General features: G+C 36.9%; 2 protein-coding genes across 3 annotated transcripts in view; one reads left to right on the top strand and one right to left on the bottom strand.

Annotated features, from left to right (window-relative positions):
- Positions 1–634: 634 nt before the first annotated feature.
- Kaz (E3 ubiquitin-protein transferase Katazuke) lies at positions 635–20,788 on the bottom strand. Of its 2 annotated transcripts, none has more exons than XM_034981358.2 (9): positions 20,451–20,788; positions 9,091–9,243; positions 8,504–8,647; positions 7,292–7,421; positions 6,573–6,709; positions 5,763–5,901; positions 4,840–4,990; positions 3,849–4,038; positions 635–2,690 (listed from the first exon to the last, which is right to left on the bottom strand). In XM_034981358.2, the coding sequence occupies exons 1-9, from the start codon at positions 20,487–20,489 to the stop codon at positions 2,592–2,594; spliced, it is 1,182 nt and encodes a 393-aa protein (XP_034837249.1). In that variant the 5' UTR covers positions 20,490–20,788; the 3' UTR covers positions 635–2,591. The 2 variants fall into 2 exon arrangements, with proteins under 2 accessions (XP_034837249.1, XP_069363076.1); XM_069506975.1 differs by having other exon boundaries at positions 3,849–4,028; positions 4,830–4,990.
- A 1,185-nt stretch (positions 20,789–21,973) lies between these two features.
- The window catches only part of CtBP (C-terminal binding protein), a 117,483-nt gene continuing 113,075 nt past the window's right edge, over positions 21,974–26,381 (top strand). The window contains exon 1 of the mRNA XM_034981356.2: positions 21,974–22,226. The gene's annotated coding sequence lies outside the window, so the exon portion shown is untranslated. The remainder of the gene's footprint in view (positions 22,227–26,381) is intronic.

Raw genomic sequence — 26,381 nt, forward strand, 5'->3', positions numbered from 1 at the left:
AAATAAAAAGGGCTACCGTCATATCTACGCAGGACGACCCGTGCACCCCCCAGCTTCTCCCATCAACTATTTAGTATTTATTTATCGATACGATGTATAGTCATACGTATTTTTAAAATTAAATCCAATTTTAGCGTTTAAACTACCGTGAGTGATTTCTATTCTAAATAATATCTGTTCCGGCTCTACTCACGTGTTTAGTCGACGTTAGCCCGACTAGTTTCGAACCCATCCGGGGTCCTTTTTCAAGGGAGTCCGTTCGCGCACGCGCCGCGGTTTTGACTGCCCCCCTCCCCCCCTGTTTAGGTTTTTTTGAAAAACGACCCCGGATGGGTTCGAAACTAGTCGGGCTAACGTCGACTAAACACGTGAGTAATTCCAATCCCAACGCAGTCTGTGCACGGGTAAATATGAATTTCCCATGTACCCACTGCACCGGTGGGTACCTAGTACAGTACGCGCCAGAAAGTAATGTACATTTAGAAGGAGATAGCAGATTTGTAGAGCGTTGTCCCTGTCATTGAGACCAACAAAACGTCGTATATGAGAGACAGAGACAACGCTCTACAAAGCCGAAATGTCAAATGTTGCTGGGTCAAACGAATTAGTTGAATTTAATTAGAAATACAAATAGTACGTGATTACTGTTTATTCTTTAAAAATTACATGGAATAAGATACGAACGCTTACATTTTCCCATACATTTTGAGAATGCAAATAAAACTAAATCAACTACACTGTGATGTTGTTTATTTCTTTTAAAACATGGACATGGAAATGAACCCGTATTATTTTTATGACCCAAAATCTCGGAATCATTACACTGAGTTGTATTGAATATTCGTATTTAGCTTAATCGGGTAGCATTAGAATGAGCATCAGGCTCAAAGTGTGATTCCATCTTTTCTTTTCCATTATGGAACAATATGGACAAGTTTTACAGAGAAACTTTCAGTTTTTACAAAATAACGAAGGCCCTCGCTGGCCATTAGAGATCAAAGAGATTCAGTTTTATCAATGTAGTTAATTTATAAATACAATAAAAATATTTTACATAAGTAGTATTTACAAATTAATTACCTGGTTTTATTATTGCCTTTAGTGTAAAACGTCTGAAAATATTTTTCTTTGATTTAATGTAATCAATAGGTAAGATATGTTTTGTAACTTTTGAAAATATAATTAAAAGGCTACATAACAAAAGCAATGGCGTATGAGTCGCGAGACGTCATTCCATGCATGGCCAAAATGTACTGTCTTACTTGTGACCTTTTGTTCTTAATTGTGACCTTAGTCAATCACAACAATTATTGACATTGTAGCAATGATTCACGCAGCTTTTTCTATTGCAACAGCTAAAATGTCACGATCGCAATTACCTCTGATTGGAATGCTCGCTCACTATTGGCTACAATGCATTGTTGCAACATGAATACCATAAATTCACCCAACCACAACAATTGCAATTGTAATAGTGATTGATACAGGTTTTCCGCAATTGACAGGCTGCCGTCATGTTGACAGATCGCGACTTTAAGTTGCTATAATATATCAAAAACTGAAAGCCATAAAGCAAATTAAGAAGAAGAATATATCAAAACCTTATAAGTGTATCGGAAATGCGTTAAATAACGAGGCAAAACTTGAGCAATCACTAAATGTTTTACAGTAAAACAGCGACAATAACGTAGACCGAAATAAGTTTAAAACAGCAAAAAAATCTTAAATACTTAATACAAATATGGACACGAGTATAACTAACACACTAACATTTATGTCGTCCGTTTTTGTAACATCGACGAAGAAATTGCTTTCCTCCCACTTGCTCGGAAGTTGCTTCATTATTAAAAAACCGGCCAAGTGCGAGTCAGGCTCGCGCAACGAGGGTTCCGTACTACAGTTATATTTTTTCGACATTTTGCACGATAATTCAAAACCTATGATGCATAAAAATAAATAAAAATCTGTTTTAGAATGCACAGGTGCAGCCCTTTTATATGATACCTCACTTGATATAGTTATCTTACTTCGAAAATTGAAAATACTAATTTTTAGTTCATGACCATAATTTTTTTTGTGTGATGTAAACCTGGCAAATTTCAGGATTCTAGGTCTACGGGAAGTACCGTGTAGGTTTCATGACAGACCGACAGACAGACAACAAAGTAATTCAATAAGGGTTCCGTTTTTCCTTTTGAGTTACGGCACCCTAAAAAACAAAATGTCAATCGGCTCTTTTCTATAAGCACGCCATCAATTTCAAACACCACCGCGGTAATGGACATTGTTAAACAGTATACTGGTAACGAGGTTCAACGTGAAAATGACGAAAATCAAGTTGCTTCAAAAACATGTTCAGCGTTGTATTAGTAGAGGTCCAGTGCCTTAGTATTGTCTAGTTGCCCATATAAAACGTTCCATAAAATCGTATTATTAAAATAAATTAAAATGGAGAGTGTTGACTAAAACTTTTTACATTTTTTTTACCCGTTTTCGTATCACAATGGATTTTATTCATAAAAAGATAAAATATTTGACAAAAACGTGGCGACATAAATACATAATTAGGTATTTCTTGTGTTGTGTATGCTTTACATGACGTAAACTTTCTCTACGCGTTTCATACAGAACACTTCGTTTGTCTTTGGGCATATGATCGATCCGTGTTCCTTCATCATTTCCTTCAGGGCCTGAAATAAAAATAAAATAAACGTTTAGTACAGAAATTTTTGACCTTCGTTTTCTTTTTTTTTGCGGAATTGCAAACTTAAGAACTGGATATAGCAAGAGAACTCCTATCATTATATTATGACTAGCTGATGCCTGCGACTTCGTTCGCATGGATTAAGCTTTTAAAAAATCCCGTGGGAACTCGTTTGTAAAAAGTAGCCTATGTCTCTCTCCAGGTCTTTGACTATACCCATGCAAAAAATCACGTTAATCCGTTGCACCGTTGCGACGTGATTGGAGGACAAACCAACAAACAAACACACTTTCGCATTTATAATAAGGGTACTGATTAATTGCAAGGGTTTGGTGAGAGGCTACGGCCTAGTTACCACCCTACCGGCAAAGCCGTTCCGCCTAGCGATTTACCATTCCGGTACGATTGTAGTTAGAAACCGATAAGGGGTAGGTATGGTTGTAATAAAAACCGGCAAACCCCTTCTAAGTCAGCCTGCTACCATTTTAACTGCTGATATCCAGACTCAGTTGCATGAGTCGTGCTCACGACGGGACCTCGCGTAAAAAATCGCCTAATTAATCGTGGTATGTTCCCGTTTTATACAATACAATATCTCTTTCTAAGAGCTAGCGCGCACCACATATGAATTTTGTTCTATCAAAATCCGCTGCGGAAATAATCCTGCAGTGCGCGCACTTCTAAGAATGTAGTTCTATAGTTCACAGATTTTGCGGGAAAAAACGTGCGGAAATTTACCGTGGTGCGTGCTATCTCTAAAGGTCGATGTACATTAATTGTTGCCGGCCACTGTATAAAGCTGTGATAGCCGAGTGGTTAGGACGTCCGCCTTCTAATCGGAGGTCGGGGGTTTGATCCCGGGCACGCACCTCTAACTTTTCGGAGCTTTCGCGTTTTAATTAATTAAATATCACTTGCTTTAACGGTGAAGGAAAACATCGTGAGGAACCTGCATGCCTGAGAGTTCTCCATAATGTTCTCAAAGGTGTGTGAAGTCTACGTAACCGCACATGGCCAGCGTGGTAGACTATGGCTAAAACTCTTCTCACTATGAGAGGAGACCCGTGCTCTGTAGTGAGCCGGTGATGGGTTGATCATGATGATGATGATGACTGTACAAAGAGGAAGAAAACTAGGTTTATACCTTCTCGCCGTAGACTTGCCCGTTGGGCAGCACCATGGGCTGGTTGTGCTCGTTGAGCGGCAGGCGCGAGATGCGGCACACGAGGCGCGAGTGCGAGCAGTGCGCGTGCGGCAACAGCCGCGCCAGCGCGTTCAGCGGCGGCTGGCACGCCGGGCACGCGGACACTTGCGTGCTCTCCACGTAACACTGAGTGTTGTTGTGTTAAAGAATTTAAGATGTGAATTGATAGCCATTGTCTGCGAGAATATTGTGCGGATATCCTAAATGCATCAAAACTATCCCCTACATTCGTAAAAATGAAGCGTTTGGTGAAAATTTTTATGGGACCACCACTGAAAATAAAAAATCCCTATCAATTAAAAAAAATTTTGCAAATCAGTCCAGAAACCTAGAAAAAATCGGTGAACATACATTAAAAAAAAAACGGGGCGAATTGAGAACCACCTCCTTTTTCGAAGTCGGTTAAAAACTAAATGATGCACAAGACGATGAAACATTGTGATAGTTCTTATAAGTTTAAGTGATTTTTTTAAAGTGGTGATAATAAAAAGAATAGCCGGCTGAGTTTGTTGTAGGCTCCTCAGACTTGGGCGCGTTTGGAACCCTCATAGATTTAGTTTTAAGTTACGTAATTAATAATTATCACAACTACCTTATCATCTTACAAATTAACAATTTTGATCATTAGTAAGAATAACATGTTACCTATTCTGAATAAATTGACTTTGACTTTGATGTCGCTATTTGGTGCGTGGATACAGGTTTATAAAAACCACATGGTGTTTTTATGAACTCCGTGGGGTCAATCAAAGAGTTCGGGATCACGGGAACTCTTTAATTTTCAATTCACACAATCACTTCTCCAGGTCTTTAACTATACCTATGCAAAAAATCACGTCGATCCGTTGTGATATGATTGAAGGACAAACCAACAAACAAACACACATTCGCTTTTATAATATTGAATGTGCACACTATTAGCAAAGGATATGGCGTGTTCAACGCAGCGAGGCCGAGCTGCAGCGCCACGGGCAGGGCCGGCAAGCGCGCGGGGTGCAGCAGGCGCGCGTGCTCCCAGCGGAACTGCGCCACCAGCGCGCCCCAGCGCCAGCCGCCCAGCAGCGAGCGGTACGGCTCCACCTCTGCAAATAAAATAAATCAGTACCCTTAATAACTAAACGGAGACCTAGTGGTAAAGGCATCGGGCGCGAACCCAGAAGATGCAGGTTCGATTCCTGCCAGTTACGCAATTTTTGATATGTATTTAAAATTATTTAGTAATTTCCTTGAAGTGTAAGTAAAACACTAAAAAAATTATAAAAATATCAGTACCCTTATTATAAATTAGCTGATGCCCGCGACTTCGTCCGCGTGGAATTGGGTTTTTAAAAATCCCGTGCGAACTATTCGATTTTCTGGGATTAAAAGTAGCCTTTGTCACTTTCCAGGTCTTTATCTATACCCATGCAAAAAATCACGTCAAACCGGTACTTTTTATCCCGGAAAATCAAAGAGTTCCCACGGGATTTATAAAAACCTAATTCCAGGCAGACGATTAAAATTAAAAATTAGAAGGTACATCATCGAAAAATGATTCCCACACCCACAGTATTTGTAAAAGATCTATTCAACGATACCCCACACTATGGGGTAGACGACAAAAAAAATTCATCCCCACTTCACATGTAGGGGAGCTACCCTAAAAAAATATTTATCACAATTTTATTTCACCACATTGTCAGCGTGATTAACATTTATACCCATGTAAAATTACAGATTTCTAGCACTAATAGTCTCTGAGATAAACCGAGGACGGGCGGACGGACGGACATGGCGAAATTATAAGGGTTCTTTGTTTACTACGGAACCCTAAAAAGCACAACCTTTTCCAATAAATAATGAATACAAACATACCAGTGTCCTTAGGAAATGCGAGCATTCCCATGCAATGTTGTATGTCGTCGAGCTGGCCGTCTTCGTATGTGGAGAAATGCTTCTTGGCGTAGCGCACCGCCTCCAGGCGACGATCTTCGCGAACCAACTCTATGAACTCCTGCAAGAACGAAAAAAGCCTTGAAGTATTGTGGGTCATCCTACAGAAAGTCAAGCTTTACATATTATACATAGTGGCGTCGATTCTGATGTCTTTCTCTAATCAAAATTTAGAGTATTTGCATCTTTTTCTTTTTAATATTGCTAAAAAGGGACAGAAAATTAATTTAAAATTTAAAGACTAAATTTAAACAATAGGGTCACGACTGACCTAAGTTACGAGGTTTGACAGTTCTAAATTAAATTAGGCTTGTCTCTAATTTTCTTATTACATTGATACGTAAAAGATGTGAATACTCTAAGATTTAATTGCACTAAGAATCAGCACCAGTACCTTATACTCTGTTTTGCTCACTCATATGGGCAACAATATGCACTGCTCAGTTAATAGGGATTTTTCTTTCTGGTAAGAATGTTTTAACTTTTGCTTTTGAAGATCAAGGGACGGGATTGAAATCCGAAATATTTTAAGTTGGACCTATGTGGGGTTGCGTTAATTTGTTACCTTTCTGACCTAGCGTACGGGGCCTTGAGTGGCCAAGAATGGGGATCCACAGGCAAGACTGATCTCAGAGGGCGCCACAAAAAGTTCAACCAATGCAAGCTGTCATCTTCATAGTTTCTTACTTAGATTTTGTAGTGTGGTTCCCCATTGTCACGAACGAGCAATACCTGGATGCGTATCTTGAACTCCATGGTGGAGTTGAGTTTGCGCAGCTTGGAGCGGTTGTCGGCGCACCACTGAAGACACCGAGCGGTGCGGCGAGCGGACAACTCCGCCTCCACTTCTGCCGCCGCCGCGTAGATATCTTATAAAATTAATCAAACAAGGCGTCAATACGTTGCCATCAGGTAAAAAGAGCCTAGACAACAATAGAGGTAATGTAAACCATTTTGAGTTACCAACCAATCACAAACATGTTTTCAAAAAACATTCGAAAACAATTTCGTAATTGGTTGGTGCCTCAAAATGGCTACAGTGGCCGGCAAACAACTTGAGCATTGGCGTGATTGGCTGGCGAATGGCGGGCGCACGGGATTGGTTGATCAGTCGGCGCGGGTGCACGCGATTTTCGCTTCCCGGATTCGCTAACTTTCTCCCATTACGCTGCTTCAGGTCCAAGTTGTTTGCCGAGCACTATAACACCTGGTGATATTTTCTTCTCTGACATTTGTATGGGTTTACGTTGCAGAGATAGCCCTATTCTAACTTCTTTCCGTGGATAAAGTATAGTAACATCATTGTAAGTTACTACGGACTCAGGCTTGAAGTGTGTGATCGCTGTACATAATCCTTTTTCGTACGAGAACATCATCGTCGAGACGAGTACGAGACGTCATTCATAATCTGTACCTATATGAAAATCGCCACATTCTACAAGACTACTTACCAACATTAGTGAGATCTCTAAGGTCGCGCTTGTCTGCCAACTTGTTGGCTGAATCGTAGTAGCCGTTACGTAGGAAATAGTCCACGAGCATCCTGTCCAAACGCACGCTACGCCATTGATTCATTTGTGTCTAAAAACAATGCAAACAAAACTTATACAGAATGAAGCTTCCATTTTAATATGCTTAATATGCTTTATTGTTTTTATTACTGCTACAGTCGACGCATTTTAAACTGAGTCGTCGAGTTATCCCTGTTTCGCTCGCAGTTATAGGTCGTAGGTAAGTGCGAGCGAAACAGACAGATAACTCGACGACTCAGTTTAAAATGCGTCGACTATAGGTATATATACAATGATATTGGGGCCGATTCTCTTGTACACAATCTCTAAACTAAACTAAATTAACAGGTCTAAATCTAGTGCTATCCTATTCCGCAAGCAACATTATGAAAGGGATAGCAATAGATTTAGACAATATATCATTTTAGTTTACACTAAACAATAGGTTGCAAACTCAGTATAGCCCAGCATTTTCCCTGCTAGCTGTAATATCGCTACCTTCAAAAGAAGAGTGAATAGGCACCGTCTAGGCAGGCATGCTCCACTTTAGACTACACTATCGCACTAACTACTTGGTCTTATTGAAATAAAGTCCAAGCCTAACTAAAAAGTAAAGTTACTACTACTTAATTTAAAAAATTTGAGACTTGCTTACATGATAAAAAAAACTTAAATCAACACAATCAATATTGTGAGAAATGCCTACTACTGATTCAGATAAAACAACTAACTTATTGTAATATCAATGGTACAACTCAAACCGCTAGATCTAAAGATATAGACAACAATCTAGATGTTAGGTTTTTTTTTAAATTTTGATTTTTTTTTAAGAATTTGAAAAAAGAATGTTAGCAGTACAACAATAGTGCAAAGGGTAGGGTTTGAACCGCTGATCTTTCGGAATTCAGTCTGCTCCTCAACTGTTGAGCTATTGAGGTATTATTGCTATAATTTATAGTCGTAGTAAGAAATAATTGGTGCCAATTCTCTTGTACACAATCTCTAAACTAAACTAAATTAACAGGTTGAAATCTACTGCTATCCTTTTCCGCAAGCAACATTATGATAGGGATAGCAATAGATTTAGATGTGCCATTTTAGTTTAGTTTAGAGATTGTATACAACGGAATTGCCCACACTATAGCTGTAAACCTTAGCCTGTGGTGCGGTAGGGTCTGCTAGCGAATCCGCCTGCTCCTTGAGGTGTTCCAAGCGTTTCTTGCACACAAATGCGGCTTGCACCTCCTCTGTTATCGCCTCAGATGCTTTGCGCTTCATTGTTGTTAACTTCTCTACCTGGCAGTTGAAAATAATAAGTTTGTTGCTAAGCCACTTTCACATGATAAAAAAAACCGGCTAAATGCGAGTAAGACTCGCGCACTGAGGTCTCCGTACTACAGTCATATTTTATCGACATTTTGCACGATAAATCAAAAACTATTATGCCTAAAATAAATAAAAATCTGTTTTAGAATGTACAAGTAAAGCCCTTTCATATGATACCTCACTTGGTATAGTAAACTTACTTTGAAAGTTGAAAATAGCAATATTTGTTCATGAACACATTTTAGTTTTTTTCTTGTGATGTATCCACAAATTCAAGGTTTTTAGATTTTTAATTTTTTTGCATGGGTGCCAAAAAATCACGTCGATCTGTTGCTCCGTTGCGACGTGATTGAAGGACAAACATATAAACACACTTTCGCATTTATAATACGGGTAATGATTATGTCACTTACCATTCCACCAAGTAATGAGTCAATCTCGCCAGTCGTAGCACCTTTCTTCGTAGCAGCATCAATGTCACTTACAGATGAGGCCACTTGTCTTGCTTCTACATCCAGCACCCTTTGAGCATTGCGGTAACGCTTGTTGAACACTTCATAGGGTACCTGGATTTAGTGTTTATTATACGAAGGAATAGCTTATGCCCACGACTTTATCCATGTGGACTACACAAATTTCAACCCCCTGTTTTACCTAATCCCTAAGGATTGAATTTTCAAAAAATATTTTCTTAACAGATGTCTACGTCATAATAGCTATCCGCATGCCAAATTTTAGCCTGATCTGTCCAGTAGATTGAGCTGTGTGTTGATAGACCAGTCAGTCAGTCAGTTAGCTTTTCCTTTTATATATTTAGAAGAAGATATTATATTTTAACATGGACAAACCTCCGGAGGTAGTTATGGAAACAATATCATCTTAGAATCCCTAAAATGTCAGATTACTTCACTACAATATATATATATCTCGACTCTAGTATCATAAGGTCGGATGTGTACTTCCGACCAAACTCACTTTTTTACATAAAGGTAATGAGCATTTCGGGCTCTTTCTGCCAAGCTGACACCAGTATTTCTATCTCTTTTCGTTGCAAAGATAAATACATGCATAATGTCGTATCTGAACACATTCTAAAAATTTGGAGAACCATAATTATATTTTTTGACTTGCGTATGTATGCACCAAAGCAATGGAGAAAAATGATAGATGTATTTTGAGTTCGACCATTATGCTACGAAATTAGTTTATTTGTAATACTAGCTGGTACTGCAGTTACGCACTTCTGCTTCTAAAATATGTAATAATTTTGTTAGGTAAAATCACAACAGATGTTATGCTTCGAATTTTTTGTATTAATATTTGGACTGTGAATCATTTAAGACTTTTTGCCTTGTAATATATGTCGGAGAACAGGAGGATGGCTGATAATTATTATTCATCTTTAGCCGACATCAGAAGGTAGTAATTAATAAGTAGGTACTTTAATCCATGTTCTTTACAAATAGTTCTCAGTAACGTATCGCACATGGAAACCATCAACGTAACACAACCAGATCACCCTAACCTAACCCTACCTATGGTCGCCTCCAACCACCCCTCACAGCGACCCCTCACCTCACTCTAAACTAGCTAACCTAAGCTAAACACTACATCGTGTGATTAGGGCGCAATTGCTATTGCAACCTCTCAATCAAGTCACGACCTACTCCGTTATCTAATCATCTCAAGGTAATCAATCACAACTTCATGAACGCTCTTAAAAGGATCATTGCATCGACTCTCTTACGATCTAAACCAGATCTTATAATTGACTTCTCATTACTAATTCAGAATATCGCAATAGCTCTACCTTCTCCACTCTGTGCACATCTGCATACAGAACACCATAGCATCGTGCGCCACACGCGCCACGACTACTATATCCACCCAAATAAGCGATCACAACAGAAACCAGGTAGAATGTAAGCTATTCGATCTCATGGGCAACTCATTGTCTAATCCATTTCAACATTACACGAGAGTCATCAATGATTCTTTACCAACCGGGTTATACGATTCTAAAGCGGGTACCTACTATCAAAGTTAACTTCAAGTTACTATCACACTAAACTATCACTTCAAACTAATCATTATCTCAACTGCCGGTATATCTCCAATTACACTCTAAATCACTAGCGTCTGCAGAAATAACCTTAACGGATGTCCTTTTAATAATCTATCCACTGAGCCAAACGTTAACTCACGAATTACTCTAATATTCACCATTAATTAGTATTCCATATTCGTCAAACAACTACGCGAACATTATTAATAGTGCTTTGCAGACAAAGTCACCGGATGGCACTAGATGTTACGATTTAACACAATGTACATTAGCATCGAACAATTACTGTTCTAACTATATCACAATCACCGAATTAAATATCACGATTAAGAAACTACCTACCTATCTCAAAGAATAATAATTAGCTAAGCTATAATCTGATACTTAATTAATTTAACGCGAGAGAAAATTGTGAACGACAACAAAATTCGTGCGTGTCAAAGTCCAACTCTGACAACTAAAATAAAGATGGCTACCTTCCGTAGAGTAAAACTCATACGTTTCTTTTCACGGAGTCTATAGACAGTAAGAACTCTTTCAATATCGACCCTCCAATACGGCCATTCTGACATGCGACCGTCCTCGGGCGCTAGTATGTATCAAGCACAAACATTTTATAAACGTCAGAACATCCGCTCGTTCATCCTGACAATCAGCACAAGCACACAAACCACATATTCTAAAGCATGCATATCACAACCATTACAAATAAAACAAGCATGACACAACCAAAGCATAGCCCAACTTTATCCATAGTAGCAACTTCTAAAACACACTGCACCATTTGCCATAATAGACTCACCGCTCATAATTATGTCTCATAAAACCCGAACTCCAGCAGTACCCCGCTACTGATCCTATCACCTGTTCCAAACACCCACCACACTATACACCAAGCTAACTCCCCTCAGCTGAAACGGCCACGCCGCCGTCCATCCATCATCGGAACAGCCACCTCGCCGTTTATCATCTAAATGGCCACCTCGCCTTTTAGACAACTCCCTTTTTTTCAAAACAGCCACCTCGCCGTTTATTATCTAAATGGCCACCTCGCCTTTTAGACAACTCCCTTTTTTTTCAAAACAGCCACCTCGCCGTTTATTATCTAAATGGCCACCTCGCCTTTTAGATAACCCCCTTTTTTTTCAAAACAGCCACCTCGCCGTTTATCATCTAAATGGCCACCTCGCCGTTTAGACAACCCATTTTTATAAATCAAATATTCTTTAACGTCGCAATAGCACTTTTCCAAAAGCAATTCACTAAGCTCTTCCTTATACACATCCAAACTCATCCTTTTGAGGTCAATCGGCAGCTTATTGTTCATTTTTTTTTACAGCCATAGCGCAAACGCTTTTCATGCATGTACCACTGTGACATTCTGAAATGCATAGCTCGTTCGTGCATCCAACCGACCCACTCATCCTTACCTCATAATCTCGTTGGAAATATTTTTGACATCTCCTAATAAATACGCCCATATCCTCTATGCATCACAGTGGAAGGACCCCCATTTTTTTTATAACGGCATACAGCAATCGAACAGACCCATAACACAGACAGTCGTTATGCACTTCCTTTGAAGTCGAAATGCCCTTTTAGCATCAACGTAATTACCCTACAATGTCAATCCATACGACAACACGGATGATACACATCCGTGGGATGCACCCAAAGCCGCATTCAATTATATCATCTGCACCAGACGTCCCCACGCATACACAAATTCGTCCAATTCAGCACACACACCTAATGTGCACCCTCAAATTAGAGTTCCTGTCGCAAATTATTCCCAAAAACTTTAACTCATCAACCCTCTCCATCGTCGCATGATCATGAACTGCATCATTTTAGTTTTATTTAAGCGCACTTCCAAGTCATTATTACTAATTCAATTAATTATCCTCCAAAGCGCCGTTCAATTCCCATTCCTACATTCCTTCAACATTATTCTATCATCTGCAAACAATACACAACGAACAGTGGTCGCTATCGTAATGTCACCAATACAAGTTACAAAAAAAAAACAAATATTCCGGCGAATTTAAAAACCTCCTCCGTTTTTGAAGTCAGTTCAAACGGAAGGATTCTAATACACCACACATACCATACAGTCTGAGGTACCCCTCGCTTATCACATTCCAGTGGAGATCCGTACACCCTTTGGTATTATTTTTCATTCTAGCAATCCCAGCGCACATTTTCGGTCCATTCAAATACGACTCTATCCATTCATAAGCTCTTCTTTCAACACAATATCCATCTAATTTATCCAATAATATTTTATCATTCACAAAGTCAAAAGCCTTAGTCACATCCTGAAAAATAATAGCAATAGGTACCCTGTTATTCAGGCTATCATTATCTATTCCACTTAAACAGAAACAATCCTCAACAGTGGAGCTGTCATTGCAAAAACCAAATCGTTCATCCACGAGCACACCATTGGCATCGAATTTTTTTTTGAGACGTTTCACCATTACCTTTCCAATCATTCCCGCTAATATTGGCACCAATGTTATAGTACGGTGCCACATCAATCGCCTTTTTTTTTTAACACGGGCTACAGGAATGGTAACTATAGAAATTTTTAAGTTGCCTAGCAACCCCTAAAACCCCTTATTCAAACGACTGATTCACTATGTCTGCAAATACACTGCATAGGCGAATAGCGCACTCCTCTACAGAGCCAGTCCTCATCTCATCTTAGCCCAGCTTCAGTGTCACTCGGTGACTCTATTATACCAAAAATCCCTTCAGTCAACCATACCGTTTTATTATTACAATTATCCATTTTCACCTTCTTAAAGGGTAAACACAGCACATAGAAAAGTTATACAACATCATGAAAGGAATCAAATGCCTCGCCGACGCTTTCCGAATATTCGAAAATGTAAGGGACTAGATAAATTTCATGAATAAAATTATTTCGTATTATCCCCGTTGTAGTCCCTCCCATATTAAGACCATGCAGACCTATATCGCACTTTTTTTTCAACCCTTACTGCCAATGCCCAAGTAGCATCATGATCTGAGAGTGCTAGATAGTCAATCTCAGCAGCTGAAAACATCAGACCACTAGCTATTAAATTAGATGACAACCGTGCTGGGACATCACACTCCCAATGCTATAACCATTTAGTAAGGAAACCAAGTAGTTTGGAACCCTCGTAGCCTTAGCTCCAAGCTTACACAATTCACCATCACCACCATACCACATAACTCCAACAACTGACAGTCAAAATTGTAAATTAACTAAACTTAACTATTTTGAATAAATGATTCGAGTTTTGAGTTTAACTCCATTAAATCACGGCCACTTTCACCACTCCTTAGCGCATCTCTACACAAAATAATCCTTCTTTCTTTCTCTTTTTATTCAAAACACACAAAAGTAAATCAAGCTTTTCAAGAAAGACCACGTGTGGGTATTAAAATTGAAAACATGTCTTGCACAAATAAATAAAAAAAAAAAAAAAAAATCTTGTAACTTTTTTTTTTTTTTTTAAACAAAGCTAGTGTTGCAATGATTTTCGAAAATGTGGGCATAAATCGTGTATCCCACTTCTGATGTCGGAGAACAGGAGGATGGCTGATAATTATTATTCATCTTTAGCCGACATCAGAAGGTAGTAATTAATAAGTAGGTACTTTAATCCATGTTCTTTACAAATAGTTCTCAGTAACGTATCGCACATGGAAACCATCAACGTAACACAACCAGATCACCCTAACCTAACCCTACCTATGGTCGCCTCCAACCACCCCTCACAGCGACCCCTCACCTCACTCTAAACTAGCTAACCTAAGCTAAACACTACATCGTGTGATTAGGGCGCAATTGCTATTGCAACCTCTCAATCAAGTCACGACCTACTCCGTTATCTAATCATCTCAAGGTAATCAATCACAACTTCATGAACGCTCTTAAAAGGATCATTGCATCGACTCTCTTACGATCTAAACCAGATCTTATAATTGACTTCTCATTACTAATTCAGAATATCGCAATAGCTCTACCTTCTCCACTCTGTGCACATCTGCATACAGAACACCATAGCATCGTGCGCCACACGCGCCACGACTACTATATCCACCCAAATAAGCGATCACAACAGAAACCAGGTAGAATGTAAGCTATTCGATCTCATGGGCAACTCATTGTCTAATCCATTTCAACATTACACGAGAGTCATCAATGATTCTTTACCAACCGGGTTATACGATTCTAAAGCGGGTACCTACTATCAAAGTTAACTTCAAGTTACTATCACACTAAACTATCACTTCAAACTAATCATTATCTCAACTGCCGGTATATCTCCAATTACACTCTAAATCACTAGCGTCTGCAGAAATAACCTTAACGGATGTCCTTTTAATAATCTATCCACTGAGCCAAACGTTAACTCACGAATTACTCTAATATTCACCATTAATTAGTATTCCATATTCGTCAAACAACTACGCGAACATTATTAATAGTGCTTTGCAGACAAAGTCACCGGATGGCACTAGATGTTACGATTTAACACAATGTACATTAGCATCGAACAATTACTGTTCTAACTATATCACAATCACCGAATTAAATATCACGATTAAGAAACTACCTACCTATCTCAAAGAATAATAATTAGCTAAGCTATAATCTGATACTTAATTAATTTAACGCGAGAGAAAATTGTGAACGACAACAAAATTCGTGCGTGTCAAAGTCCAACTCTGACAACTAAAATAAAGATGGCTACCTTCCGTAGAGTAAAACTCATACGTTTCTTTTCACGGAGTCTATAGACAGTAAGAACTCTTTCAATATCGACCCTCCAATATATAAATAATTTTGCAATAAAATTCATGGAAGTAAGTTGAAATAAAGCTTTTTGTTTGTGACTACATTAAAGTTGATGTGATTAATAGGTAGGAGATCCATCCTATTTCACCAAAATTTTGGACTAAACTGCGGGAAAAAAGTAAGGAGCCAGAATAAAGCTGAAGACATTATGAAAATGTAGACTAGAAAATCTTTTAGGACCACAAAAATCACACCATGGAAATCTAAAACTTTATTATAATAATACCCCACTAAGCAAAAAACCGTGCATTTATGGTGTTTTTTATGAATCATAGTTCAAATCATCAGTTCAAAAATTTATTGCCCTAGTTTTTAAGGTAGCCTTGAAAAATTAGAGTACCTAATCAATTTTTTTCTTCTTTACCCGTCTTATAATCGACCGAATTTCATATTAATCGAGAGCAGAAATTATAAGTCACCTACAATATGTGATGATAGTGATTCTAACGAAACATACCTAATTATAGGAAGCTTTAGATTATGTTAATTTAAATATAAATGTAGTATAAATTAATTTATTAATTAAACAACTAATAAAAGTGAAAGTAAAAAAATAAAAAAACTTAACTAAAACACGAAAGAAACAGTTTAAAAAAGTATCTGTTAAAAAGAACAGTCGAAACAGAAGCAATGGAATTTTCAAAAAAGTCGAAACAGAAGCAATGGAATTTTTAAAATTTTTTTTATTAAAAAAGTGGCAATGCCGGATTTGACTAACAGTAAATCCTTATACCTGCGTAGTTTCTGCACCTTAAAAACGATTCATGATGCTACCAGCAGTGTTGCTACTTTAATGTGGTCTGAAAACATCAGCTGCAGCGGAAGGAATAAAACAGTATCTTGTCTTATTTCATTAATCTACTAGAGAAGAAACAAAGTATTCTCGAAATTGTTGAAGAATTGACTTTGTGGTCTGAAAATTGTGTCGGTCATTATCGGAGCATGATAATCGTTATGGCTTACTTATGATTATTATAAGGATTGCCACACTAAAAAGTGATAAATCCTTGGACGATCTAACCTATGGACTTGTAACGCGCCTAATATTACGAATAAAAATTTCTGTCACTTTTGGTGCGGGACGAGGAAACACTACATAGACAACTTGACACACTCACTTAACAAAGTTTTGTGTCATTATTAACACACACATATCTAAATCTTCAACACTACTACATTTTACGCACACTAATAAGTTATTTACATCAACATACAAAGACATTACGAGTGTAAGACAGTCAAATTGATTTGCGATGCTACCGTATCGATATTTTAAAATATATCGATAGTTTTTCAGAAACAAAAGTAGAAGTAAGAATTTATTACTCGTATTTAATTACTTAAAACCAGTGTTTGGTCAGCGTAGCGTATTCTTGCATACATTCACCTCACTTAATAGGTAATTATCCCAAAAACTAATAATGCAACGTAAAAATAAGAAAAATATATATTTAAAAAATATGCACATACTTTTTTACTTATTTTATATCATTTTTAATCTTTTGTATTTTTTTATATAACGAAATTTTCATTTAAAATTTCGATAGTGAAAATGTGCTTATTAATGACCTTGGACGTTCTAATCTAGGTTAGATCGTCCAAGTTAATGACTTATATTATTATATAATACAAAATAAACCTGACCGCGCAAAAGCCTACCAAACATAATTAGTAGGTATATCAATCAATAAAATGTTTCTTTCTTTCCAATCAATCATTTATTTATTGCGCATTGGGTTTACATGGTAATTCCAATATGGTGTACTCTTTGTCCAAAAAAATTAAATGTAAGTTATTAAATATTACACGTATTGCCCTTACAAATTAGCAATGCAAAAATTTTCTCAATAAGCGGCAGGCGCTTTTACCCCACAGCAATATTCCATAAGACAGATATGATACTATGAAAATAAATTAGTAAACACACACGGTGGCCTCTTCTATTTTTAACACGTCATTATTTACCATTAGGTTAATGTTATGTATATTCTTGGCGATTCTCTCTGTAAAAATATCGAAATCTGTAAAAATAAAACGATTATGATAAATTATTACCTAATCCTCATCCTTGAGAAAGGTACACCTTTTAGCTACATATTACCCAGTTCAGAGACACCCTACCCCGTTTCGCGCCTATCACTAAAATTGCGTTGCTTTAATATTTTTTTAAATGTATTAAGTACGTGAAATCACAGAAATCGACCAGTTTTATTACAAGTATAGGTAGCGAAAAAATTGTGGTAATTAATAATAACTATTCTTTACTTGACTTGAAGACGGTAATTTAGTCGTTAATAATAAAGAAAATGTTTTCATCGATATCGATAATCGAACCGCAATCACTATCACATGATTCTTAAAAATCGAACCTTATGTCCTATGCAATTAAATCTAATACTGAAAAATTTTGTAAAAATAACACTATAGTCTCGTGGGGAGTGCGGTATACTATAGACGGAGAGCCAGGACCCAAAATACTGTTTGAATTTACTAAGGCTAATTTTTATATAGTTCATTAGAATGGTTGCGTACACAAACATACTGCGGTCAGTCAAGTGAACCTGAGAACAGTGACTCAGGTGCGCTATCAAAGGTGTCGTACCTGCGAGGTAATAAAATGAATTTACTAAGGCTGAAAATTGTTATATAACTTGTATATTGCATATAAATAAAAGTTGTAATGGTTAGTCAGCAGAATATGGGGACAGAGCTGGTCAGTATGCGCAAAAAATTAGCCTTAGTAAATTCAAACAGTTTTTTGAGCGCTGGCTCTCCGTCTATAGTATACCGCACTTCCCACGAGACTAGTGTTATTTTTACTACTACGTAATTTCATGCTGTTCACGCGTATTCAAATTTTAACCTAATTTGTATATATCGAGGGTTGCAATTGTTTAGAAAAAACAAAATATAGTCTCGTGAGGAGTGTGACTCGTTTCTACCGAATTATTACGTACTCAATTACTGAATCGGTAAAGTTCTCGATTGTTATTTTATTATAATAATTTATGTAATTAAATTTATAGAAAGCGTTTATTACACCAAAAATACTTACTTATGAAATGAAATTCCATCTTTTTGTAAATTTGATGTGTTTGATTTGTTCTTGCACTCACTAACGGCACAAACAGGCATTTTTCACCCAGCGTGTAAGACGTCGTCACACATCGAAAACGATTCTGACAATGATAAAATCGATTCCGCAAACAGTGTTTATAAACGCAGTGGATTAAAAATCCATTACTATTGACAGAGGGGAATAATCATGCGAGGCGCGTCCTTAGGTTAGATCGTCCAAGGATAAATCACAAGCTTTATGCTAAAATGCAACATGTACCTACGTGGAGTAAGATATAATCCATGCACAAATAGAAAAAAAGGGAACAGCTGAAAACAATGCAGATTACTAAACTAAGAGATTGGTCACAGTTTACATGAACATGCGAAGGAAACAAAACTTTTTGATAAGTTTGATTTGGCACTACAACATATTTTTAAAGACCACATCCCTTTACAAAGGTGATAGACCGTTTGTTATATCAAAAAAAAAATAAGAACGGCGGGGATTTTCAGATTTCAGAATATATTACCTGGCTACAACTAACGCAATAATGCTGGGTGTTAATTTTTTATTAAAACTACTTACTTTAAAGACTTTTTTGTATTTCATTAGTATGTTATAGGTACATATAAACTTAAAAATTCTTCCCCGCTTTCGCCCAATATACGACATAATGAGAAACCATTATCCACTGTAAAATATAACCAACTTTTGCAGTAGGTACCTGCTGACCCCCATTCTTACTTTACGTACCTAATCATTATAAGGAAAATCAGGCTATGTTGGCATGTTTTAGATTTCTATATTGATGTAACCGTCATGTATGCAATTCCACAAAAAATGTTTGGCCCACTGTAGGTTTCTAATTACTTTGTAATTTTTTTTTCAATTTTTGGCCGTTGTTTTTAATTAATGGGCTTTATTTGTGAATTTGTAAATGTTATTTTCATTCATTCAGAAGACACAAGGTTTACACGGATGCAATGGTCAGACTATCGGGCGAATGCAATTATTATGTTTCAGATCTAACTAATCAGTTTCAGAAAAATCAGATAGGTACATTGTTGCTATCTCACAAAACTCCTAAATGTTTTTTGTGAGATAACTACTGTGATCTTTTGTCCGAATATTACTTATGTATAATCAGTTAAGACGTATTATGAAATATTAAGTAATAGATCCGACTTTTATTTCAAATTTGTAATAGTAAAAATTGCAGCCATAAAGTCGGTTTACAACTTATGCACACAATTTTTTAGCACAGTTACGGATATTACCAGCATAAAGTCGCATATCGTCCATTTTGAAGAAATTGTGAGTTTATATTTTATTTATTAATGATAAAGTATTTCTAGTAATGGTTAATGATAGGTACAGTTAAGTGTTAAATATTACAAAAACAACTGAAATTGTATCTCTAGTAGTTTAGAAATTATGACCCGATTTCACTAGCATTTTTGTTTTGGCTCTCCTGAAAAGTAGCAAAAATCCACATCCGACCTTATGATACTAGAGTCGAGATATATGTATCTGTTAACTTTTAACTTGTGTTAAGTACAATACCATAATTATGAAATAGCCACTTGCATATTGAGATCAATCAAGTAAGCACTTACCTATTGCTTAATCTAGGCTTCTGCAAAACTTTATTACTTAATAATGACTTAAATGAGCAATAATTGAACGAAGCAACGAAGTGCGTCACTAAAATGGAAGCTATCTTCAAATAGACAAGAACATGTTTGCAGATTTAGTTTTTATTGATCGTAAATAGAAAATATTCTTCACTCACCTTCAAAGTGGCGTGTTCCAGTGATTTTATTTCGTTCATTGTAGGCAATTTGTGTCACTACCTCAAAATTCCCTCAAGGTATCGCTTCCAAGCAGCCACCCTCAATAATGAAAACAAAACTCAGCTGATTTTTTGTTGACTATAGTCAATACTTCAATAGTCATTCAACTACCACATCCTATTTAGCAAAATCATAGACCATGAACAAGTTTCTATTCAATTCAGTATTTTGATAATGAAATAATTCGGCTCCACAATGAGTAAATCGCAAAAATTTCAAGAAAATGATTAAATTTTTCTGATTTTTCCTGACAAAAGCAAATGGATGATTTTATAATTTATTTGTCAAAAATGTCAAATTGTCAAAACAGTGTCTTGTCACGGAGACGCCAAGAATGAAGAGTCTATGGTTGCACGGTAAAATGGATAACATTGGTACACTTAAAAGCGTAAAATGCATATACCAGTCCAGGTTTCTAAAAATGCTTTCTAGGACTGTAGTGTTTTCGGTGATGATGTGTCTCCTTGTCTGGTGCCTCTATTGATTTGAAATTCAGCTCCCTCCAGTCTCTTTCCAGTCTAATAAAATTCTTGCCCGGCATCTAGAATATACACTTTTGATTATAATATTTATGTAACTTTGAGAGACACCTTGTTCTAGTAATGACGACCATATTCTATTCCTATCGATTAAGTCGAAGTTTTTTGTAGTCGATAAAATACAAATATACCTAGTTAACTAGTTACATCTTTAAGTCGTATTCATTTGCCTTCTCTGTCAATTGAGTCACTACCTGAATATGGTCCACCGTGGTCTATTTTTCCTAAAGCCAGCTTTTTCGCATGGTTGCTAGTCATCCAGCGTGTTTCATTCTGTTCATTCTGTTCAAGAGCACTTTAGTAAAAACTTTGCAAATATTGGACATAAGACTAATCGGCCTATAGTTGCCCAACTTGCCTCTGTCACCCTTTGTAAACAAAAGTGTTATGACAGATTCTGAGCACTGTGGCCCATCTGTGGCCCGTCAGGCGCACGGAGGGTGCACGTCAGGCGTCAGTTTCATGTTCAAGAATCAAGATGCGATTAAAAAGAGAAAGAAGCAGCTCTCGTAAAGCGTAAACACACTTATAACACCTCATTCGAGATTCTTCTGAGTTTTTATAGCATATAATGCTCTACCTCGGATGTCCATGAGGTAGAGTATCATGAGCACATGAGATCTTACGGGCTCTTTGGCGACGGGATGTAAAGTTTGCAGTACATTAGTCTGTTCTACTATCTGGCTGTCTTCATAATATGTTTTTCTGTTAGATTCTGTAGAATTCTGTTGTTTTCTTAATTATTTAATTAATAAAACCATACATTTTGTAGGAAGCAGTTTTGTACCTGCTACAATATCAATGTTACTCGTTTCTATTGCACATATTTGACACGTTTCTAAAGTTACCCGTCACTCCTCTTAAAGTCATAGACCAAATATATACTTTTATTATCTATGCTTTTGTCAGCGCGTCACCGCGTCACTTTCTTAACGCGAATCCGCCATTTTGTACGTAGCTGGCGGTGATTCGGGGTTCGCTTTCCCGGCTAAGTGTTTATTGCGTGGAAAACCTGGAAAACTTCGTTTGATTTCCTTCTCCAACTGACTTTAGGCGAAATTGACATTTTAGTGTATAAAATTTGCTTCGGTACCAAGTGCTTTCGTGATTTGTGAGTGCACTGTAATTGGAGCGCGTGGCTGGTTACTCTTTGTTGTTGGATTCTGCGTAAAATAGGTAAGTTTCACAGTTTTCTCATTTGTTTCATCATATTTGAGCTCCAATAAAGTCATATAGTAGTTTAATGTCTTAAAACGATCGAGTTCAGATAAGATATTAGCGAGTATGTTGGCGTCATCCGGGTGGTAATGCCAGTATTATAAGAAGTGTGTCGTTTTGTATGAGACAGTGCTGAGGTCTCCGTTATGTCCTTTGTCGACGCTTGGCCGCGCTTCAACCTCACGGGCGGTAATCGCGCTGGCCGCGTCAGTTTTCTAGAACCTACCAACTAATCGAACGACACCACGCGGTTTTTGTCCGAATGACGGGACGCTGACCTACTTGGCGTAGAAAGTTAGTTTAGTGTAAATAATTCATATTTAACTTAACGATTGTTGGTCACTACATCGGTTTATTGTCTATTGAGAATTTTAAAGTCACTATGTAAAACTGACTTGATTGGTAAAGTATCACTTTTAATCAATTAGATACTGGTACTTGGATCAATTTTAAGATAGTCACATGTAACTGTAAGCCAGCATGAACATTCATTTTGTGCCAAGCATGTTTGAGCTCCCGTATGATGATTTTTTGTAAGCGATTCATCCTTTACATAGTCTCTCATGAAATCAAAAATGGCTTTCTCTTTTAACAACACATTTACTATACCAATGTTTAGAAATTGCAGTTTGAATTTTTAAACCATGTAAATACTGGTACATAAAAAATGCATATCGAAAATTTCATTATTGGCTGTGAATAGGCCATTGTCTAAATTCCCTGGATACTCTTAGTTTTTTCAGAATACAAAGTGGCCTTGATCTATCCCTGAGCAAAATATCTCTGTACCAAATTTTGTCAAAATCAGTTGATCAGATGGATCTTGAAAAACTGGCAGACAAATAGATGCACTTTCACATTTATAATATCAGTATGGGTTGATAATGAAAATTACAATTTCTTTATGTGGCTGCTGTACTCATGTGGTTAGTCAAAGTAAGCCTGACCAGTTTCAAGCCCATCCGGAGTCCTTTTTCACAGGGACTCTACTCGCGACGCGGCGTGGTTGAGACTGCGGGCTGCTCGGGTTGCAGCCTGTGGTATATATAATAAGTGACTATATGTTTTTAAAAATTCCAGAAGAACCATGGATTTTAACTGAATGAAAAGTAGCCTATGTGTTAATCCAAGGTATAAGCGATCTCCATTCCAAATTTTAGCCAAATCTATCCAGTAGTTTTTTCGTGAAAGAGTAACAAACATACACACACATACTAACTTTCGCCTTTGTGATGTAGTCTCCCTATATGTATATAAAAGGAAAAGCTGACTGACTGACTGACTGATTTATCAATGCACAGCTCAAACTACTGGATTGATTTGGCTGAAATTTGGCATGGAGATAGCTATGACATACACATGTGCTAAGGAAGAGTTTTTGAAAATTCTACCCCTAAGGGGGGTAAAATGGGGGTGAAGTTCGTGTAGTCCATGTGGACAAAGTCTCGGGCACAAGCTATTGTGATTTTAAAATGTTGACTCATCTTTAGAAATAAAATATTATCATTGTCAATGATACAAAAATATTATCAAGGAGGAATATACACAATAGTGATATCTGATATTTTATGAGTTACCAGATAAAACAACCAACAAAATTAAATTAAGTAATTATGTATGAGAATGATGCAATTTTTTATTTCAGTTTATAATAATGAATTTCATTATCTCATTAACCCATGACTTTGTTTGTATGGATACTAAATGTCTTTTGGGGGGTTTTAATGCTATGCTTTTTGGTAAACTAGCTTATGCTCGCGACTTCGTCCGCGTGAACTACACAAATTTCAAACCCCTATTTCACCCCCTTAGAAGTTGAATGTTCAAAAATCCTTTCTTAGCGGATGTCTACATCATAATAGCTATCTGCATGCCAAATTTCAGCCTGATCCGTCCAGTAGTTTGAGCTGTGCGTTGATAGTTCAGTCAGTCAGTCACCTTTTCCTTTTAAATATTATGTTTAAACTTGTTCAAAAGCACTTGTAAAAGTTTACTCGAATAAAAATATATTCTATTCTATTCTATAGAGGGAAGCAGTTGAAAAATCAGAAATTTTCACTCTGTCTGAAGTAGAACCTGGAAGTTTTAGCTTTGATAATATGTTAGATATTTGTTTGTATGTTTAACTAAAATGCGCTCATTCATTTTCTAAGACATCCCAGAAAGTCATTAAACTGTCAAGTAGGTACTTTCCTCCAAGGCAATATCAAACATTGTTTCTCATGTCCCTTAGAAAAGTTAAATTAGTACAGACTCGCTCAACTAAACTTTGAATTGGGTAAAAAGTTTGAATGGATTTCATTTGAAAGTTTGCCTTTTCATTATTTACCTATTTAGCTTTTTGCTTTTGTTTTCAAAGTCCGAAGGTTTAGTTTTGGCAGAATTCTTTTCCAACTTTTCATTAATTTCACCACTCGAAGTTTCACTTTGGTAAGAAACAATTCTATTATGCTCTTTGAACAAAAAAAAAGTTTTCTATTGAATTAAGAATTTAAAAGAAAACTTTGGAACTTTATTGTCTTAAACATTGTCTTTTTCTTTGAAAAGTTTTGGAAACAAAGTTGTTGGCCACAACAGCAACTTAACTGGTTATGTACACTTTCCAAAGGGCCAAACTTCTCAAAGGTATAAAGGCTGTTGAGTTTCTTTTTTTTTGTTGATTTGTTTTTTTTTGTTTAGTTTTTTCATTTTAATCACAAACCATATTATAACAAGATACATAGTTTTTTCATCAAGGATCACTTTGTTGTCTGTCTGTCTGTCTGTCTGTCTGTCTGTCTGTCAAGAAACCTACAGGGTACTTCCCGTTGACCTAGAATCATGAAATTTGGCAGGTAGGTAGGTCTTAAAGCTGGCTTTAGGGGAAAAATCAGAAAACTGTGAATTTGTGGTCACATCACACAAAAAAATTAAATTGTGGTCATAAACTAATAATTAGTATTTTTAATTTTTGAACAAAGATAACTATATCAAGTGGGGTATATATCATATGAAAGGGCTTTACCTGTGCATTCTAAAACAGATTTATATTTATTTTTATGCATCATAGTTTTTGGATTATCGTGCAAAATGTCGAAAAAATACCAGTGTAATACGGAACTCTCGGTGCGCGAACCTGTTTCGCACTTAGCCGGTTTTTTTTATCAAGTCTCAACACTGACCTCTACTAATACAAGTACACTCCTGCAAACCATACTTTTTTACCGAAATGTAGGAATTGTAGAATCAGGGCTTATAAGTAGAGTTATTTGTTGTTTAATATTATAAATGTGATACAGTCAAGAACACTTAAGAGCTATATAGATGTACCTACTTTATAAGAGCACAGTCGCATTGCGTCTGTACTGTGGAGAGAATGTTACGTGGCGACTTGTTTTCTCTCCATGTCTAGGGTTGGCGCACTCGTAAACTTTTAAATTTCAGGGTTCCGTATTTATATCGATATTCGATAGCCGATCAAGCCCGCGGCGACCGGTTACTCTGTATGTGTGAAAAGGAGATCCATGTGTGCGAACGGATGTGTTGAGTGTATGTGAAATGTATTTGCTAAGACTTCGGGAGGCATCGTGCAAACTATGGATAGGAAGTGTTGCTTGTTTGTCTCTTTCGTTTTAAGGGTTCCGTACCGTCAGTCGTCGTCTGTCGTACGTCTTTCCGTCCATCTGTCTGTCTATTAGCGGGCTGTATCTCGTGAACCGAAATAGGTAGAGAGTTGAATTTTTTACAGAATGTGTATTTTTATTGCCACTATAACTACAAATAATAAAAATTTCAGAATTGAACCATGGAAATTTAAAAATAAATAAAAAAGTATTCTTGAACGATGGTACGGAAGTCCGACACTCACGTGACCAGTTTTTTGGTTATTTATTGTTTTGAGAATTAAAAGCAGCTTAATTAAAATCTATTTTGTCTATCCTGTCTGTTTGTTTTTATGTTTGAGAAGAGGCGGGCATCATCTGGTTTTACGAACACGTGTCAAAAATCCTGTCATCTAAAGTCAGGAAATGTATAAGACGCTATAGGCGAAAATAACGCCATATTAGATGATGCCCGCGACTTGGTTCGCGTAAGCGTATGTATAAAAATTAAAAATCCCTTGGGAACCATTTG

The sequence above is a fragment of the Maniola hyperantus genome, chromosome 24, assembly GCF_902806685.2.
Source record: "Maniola hyperantus chromosome 24, iAphHyp1.2, whole genome shotgun sequence".
Lineage (NCBI taxonomy): Eukaryota > Metazoa > Arthropoda > Insecta > Lepidoptera > Nymphalidae > Maniola > Maniola hyperantus.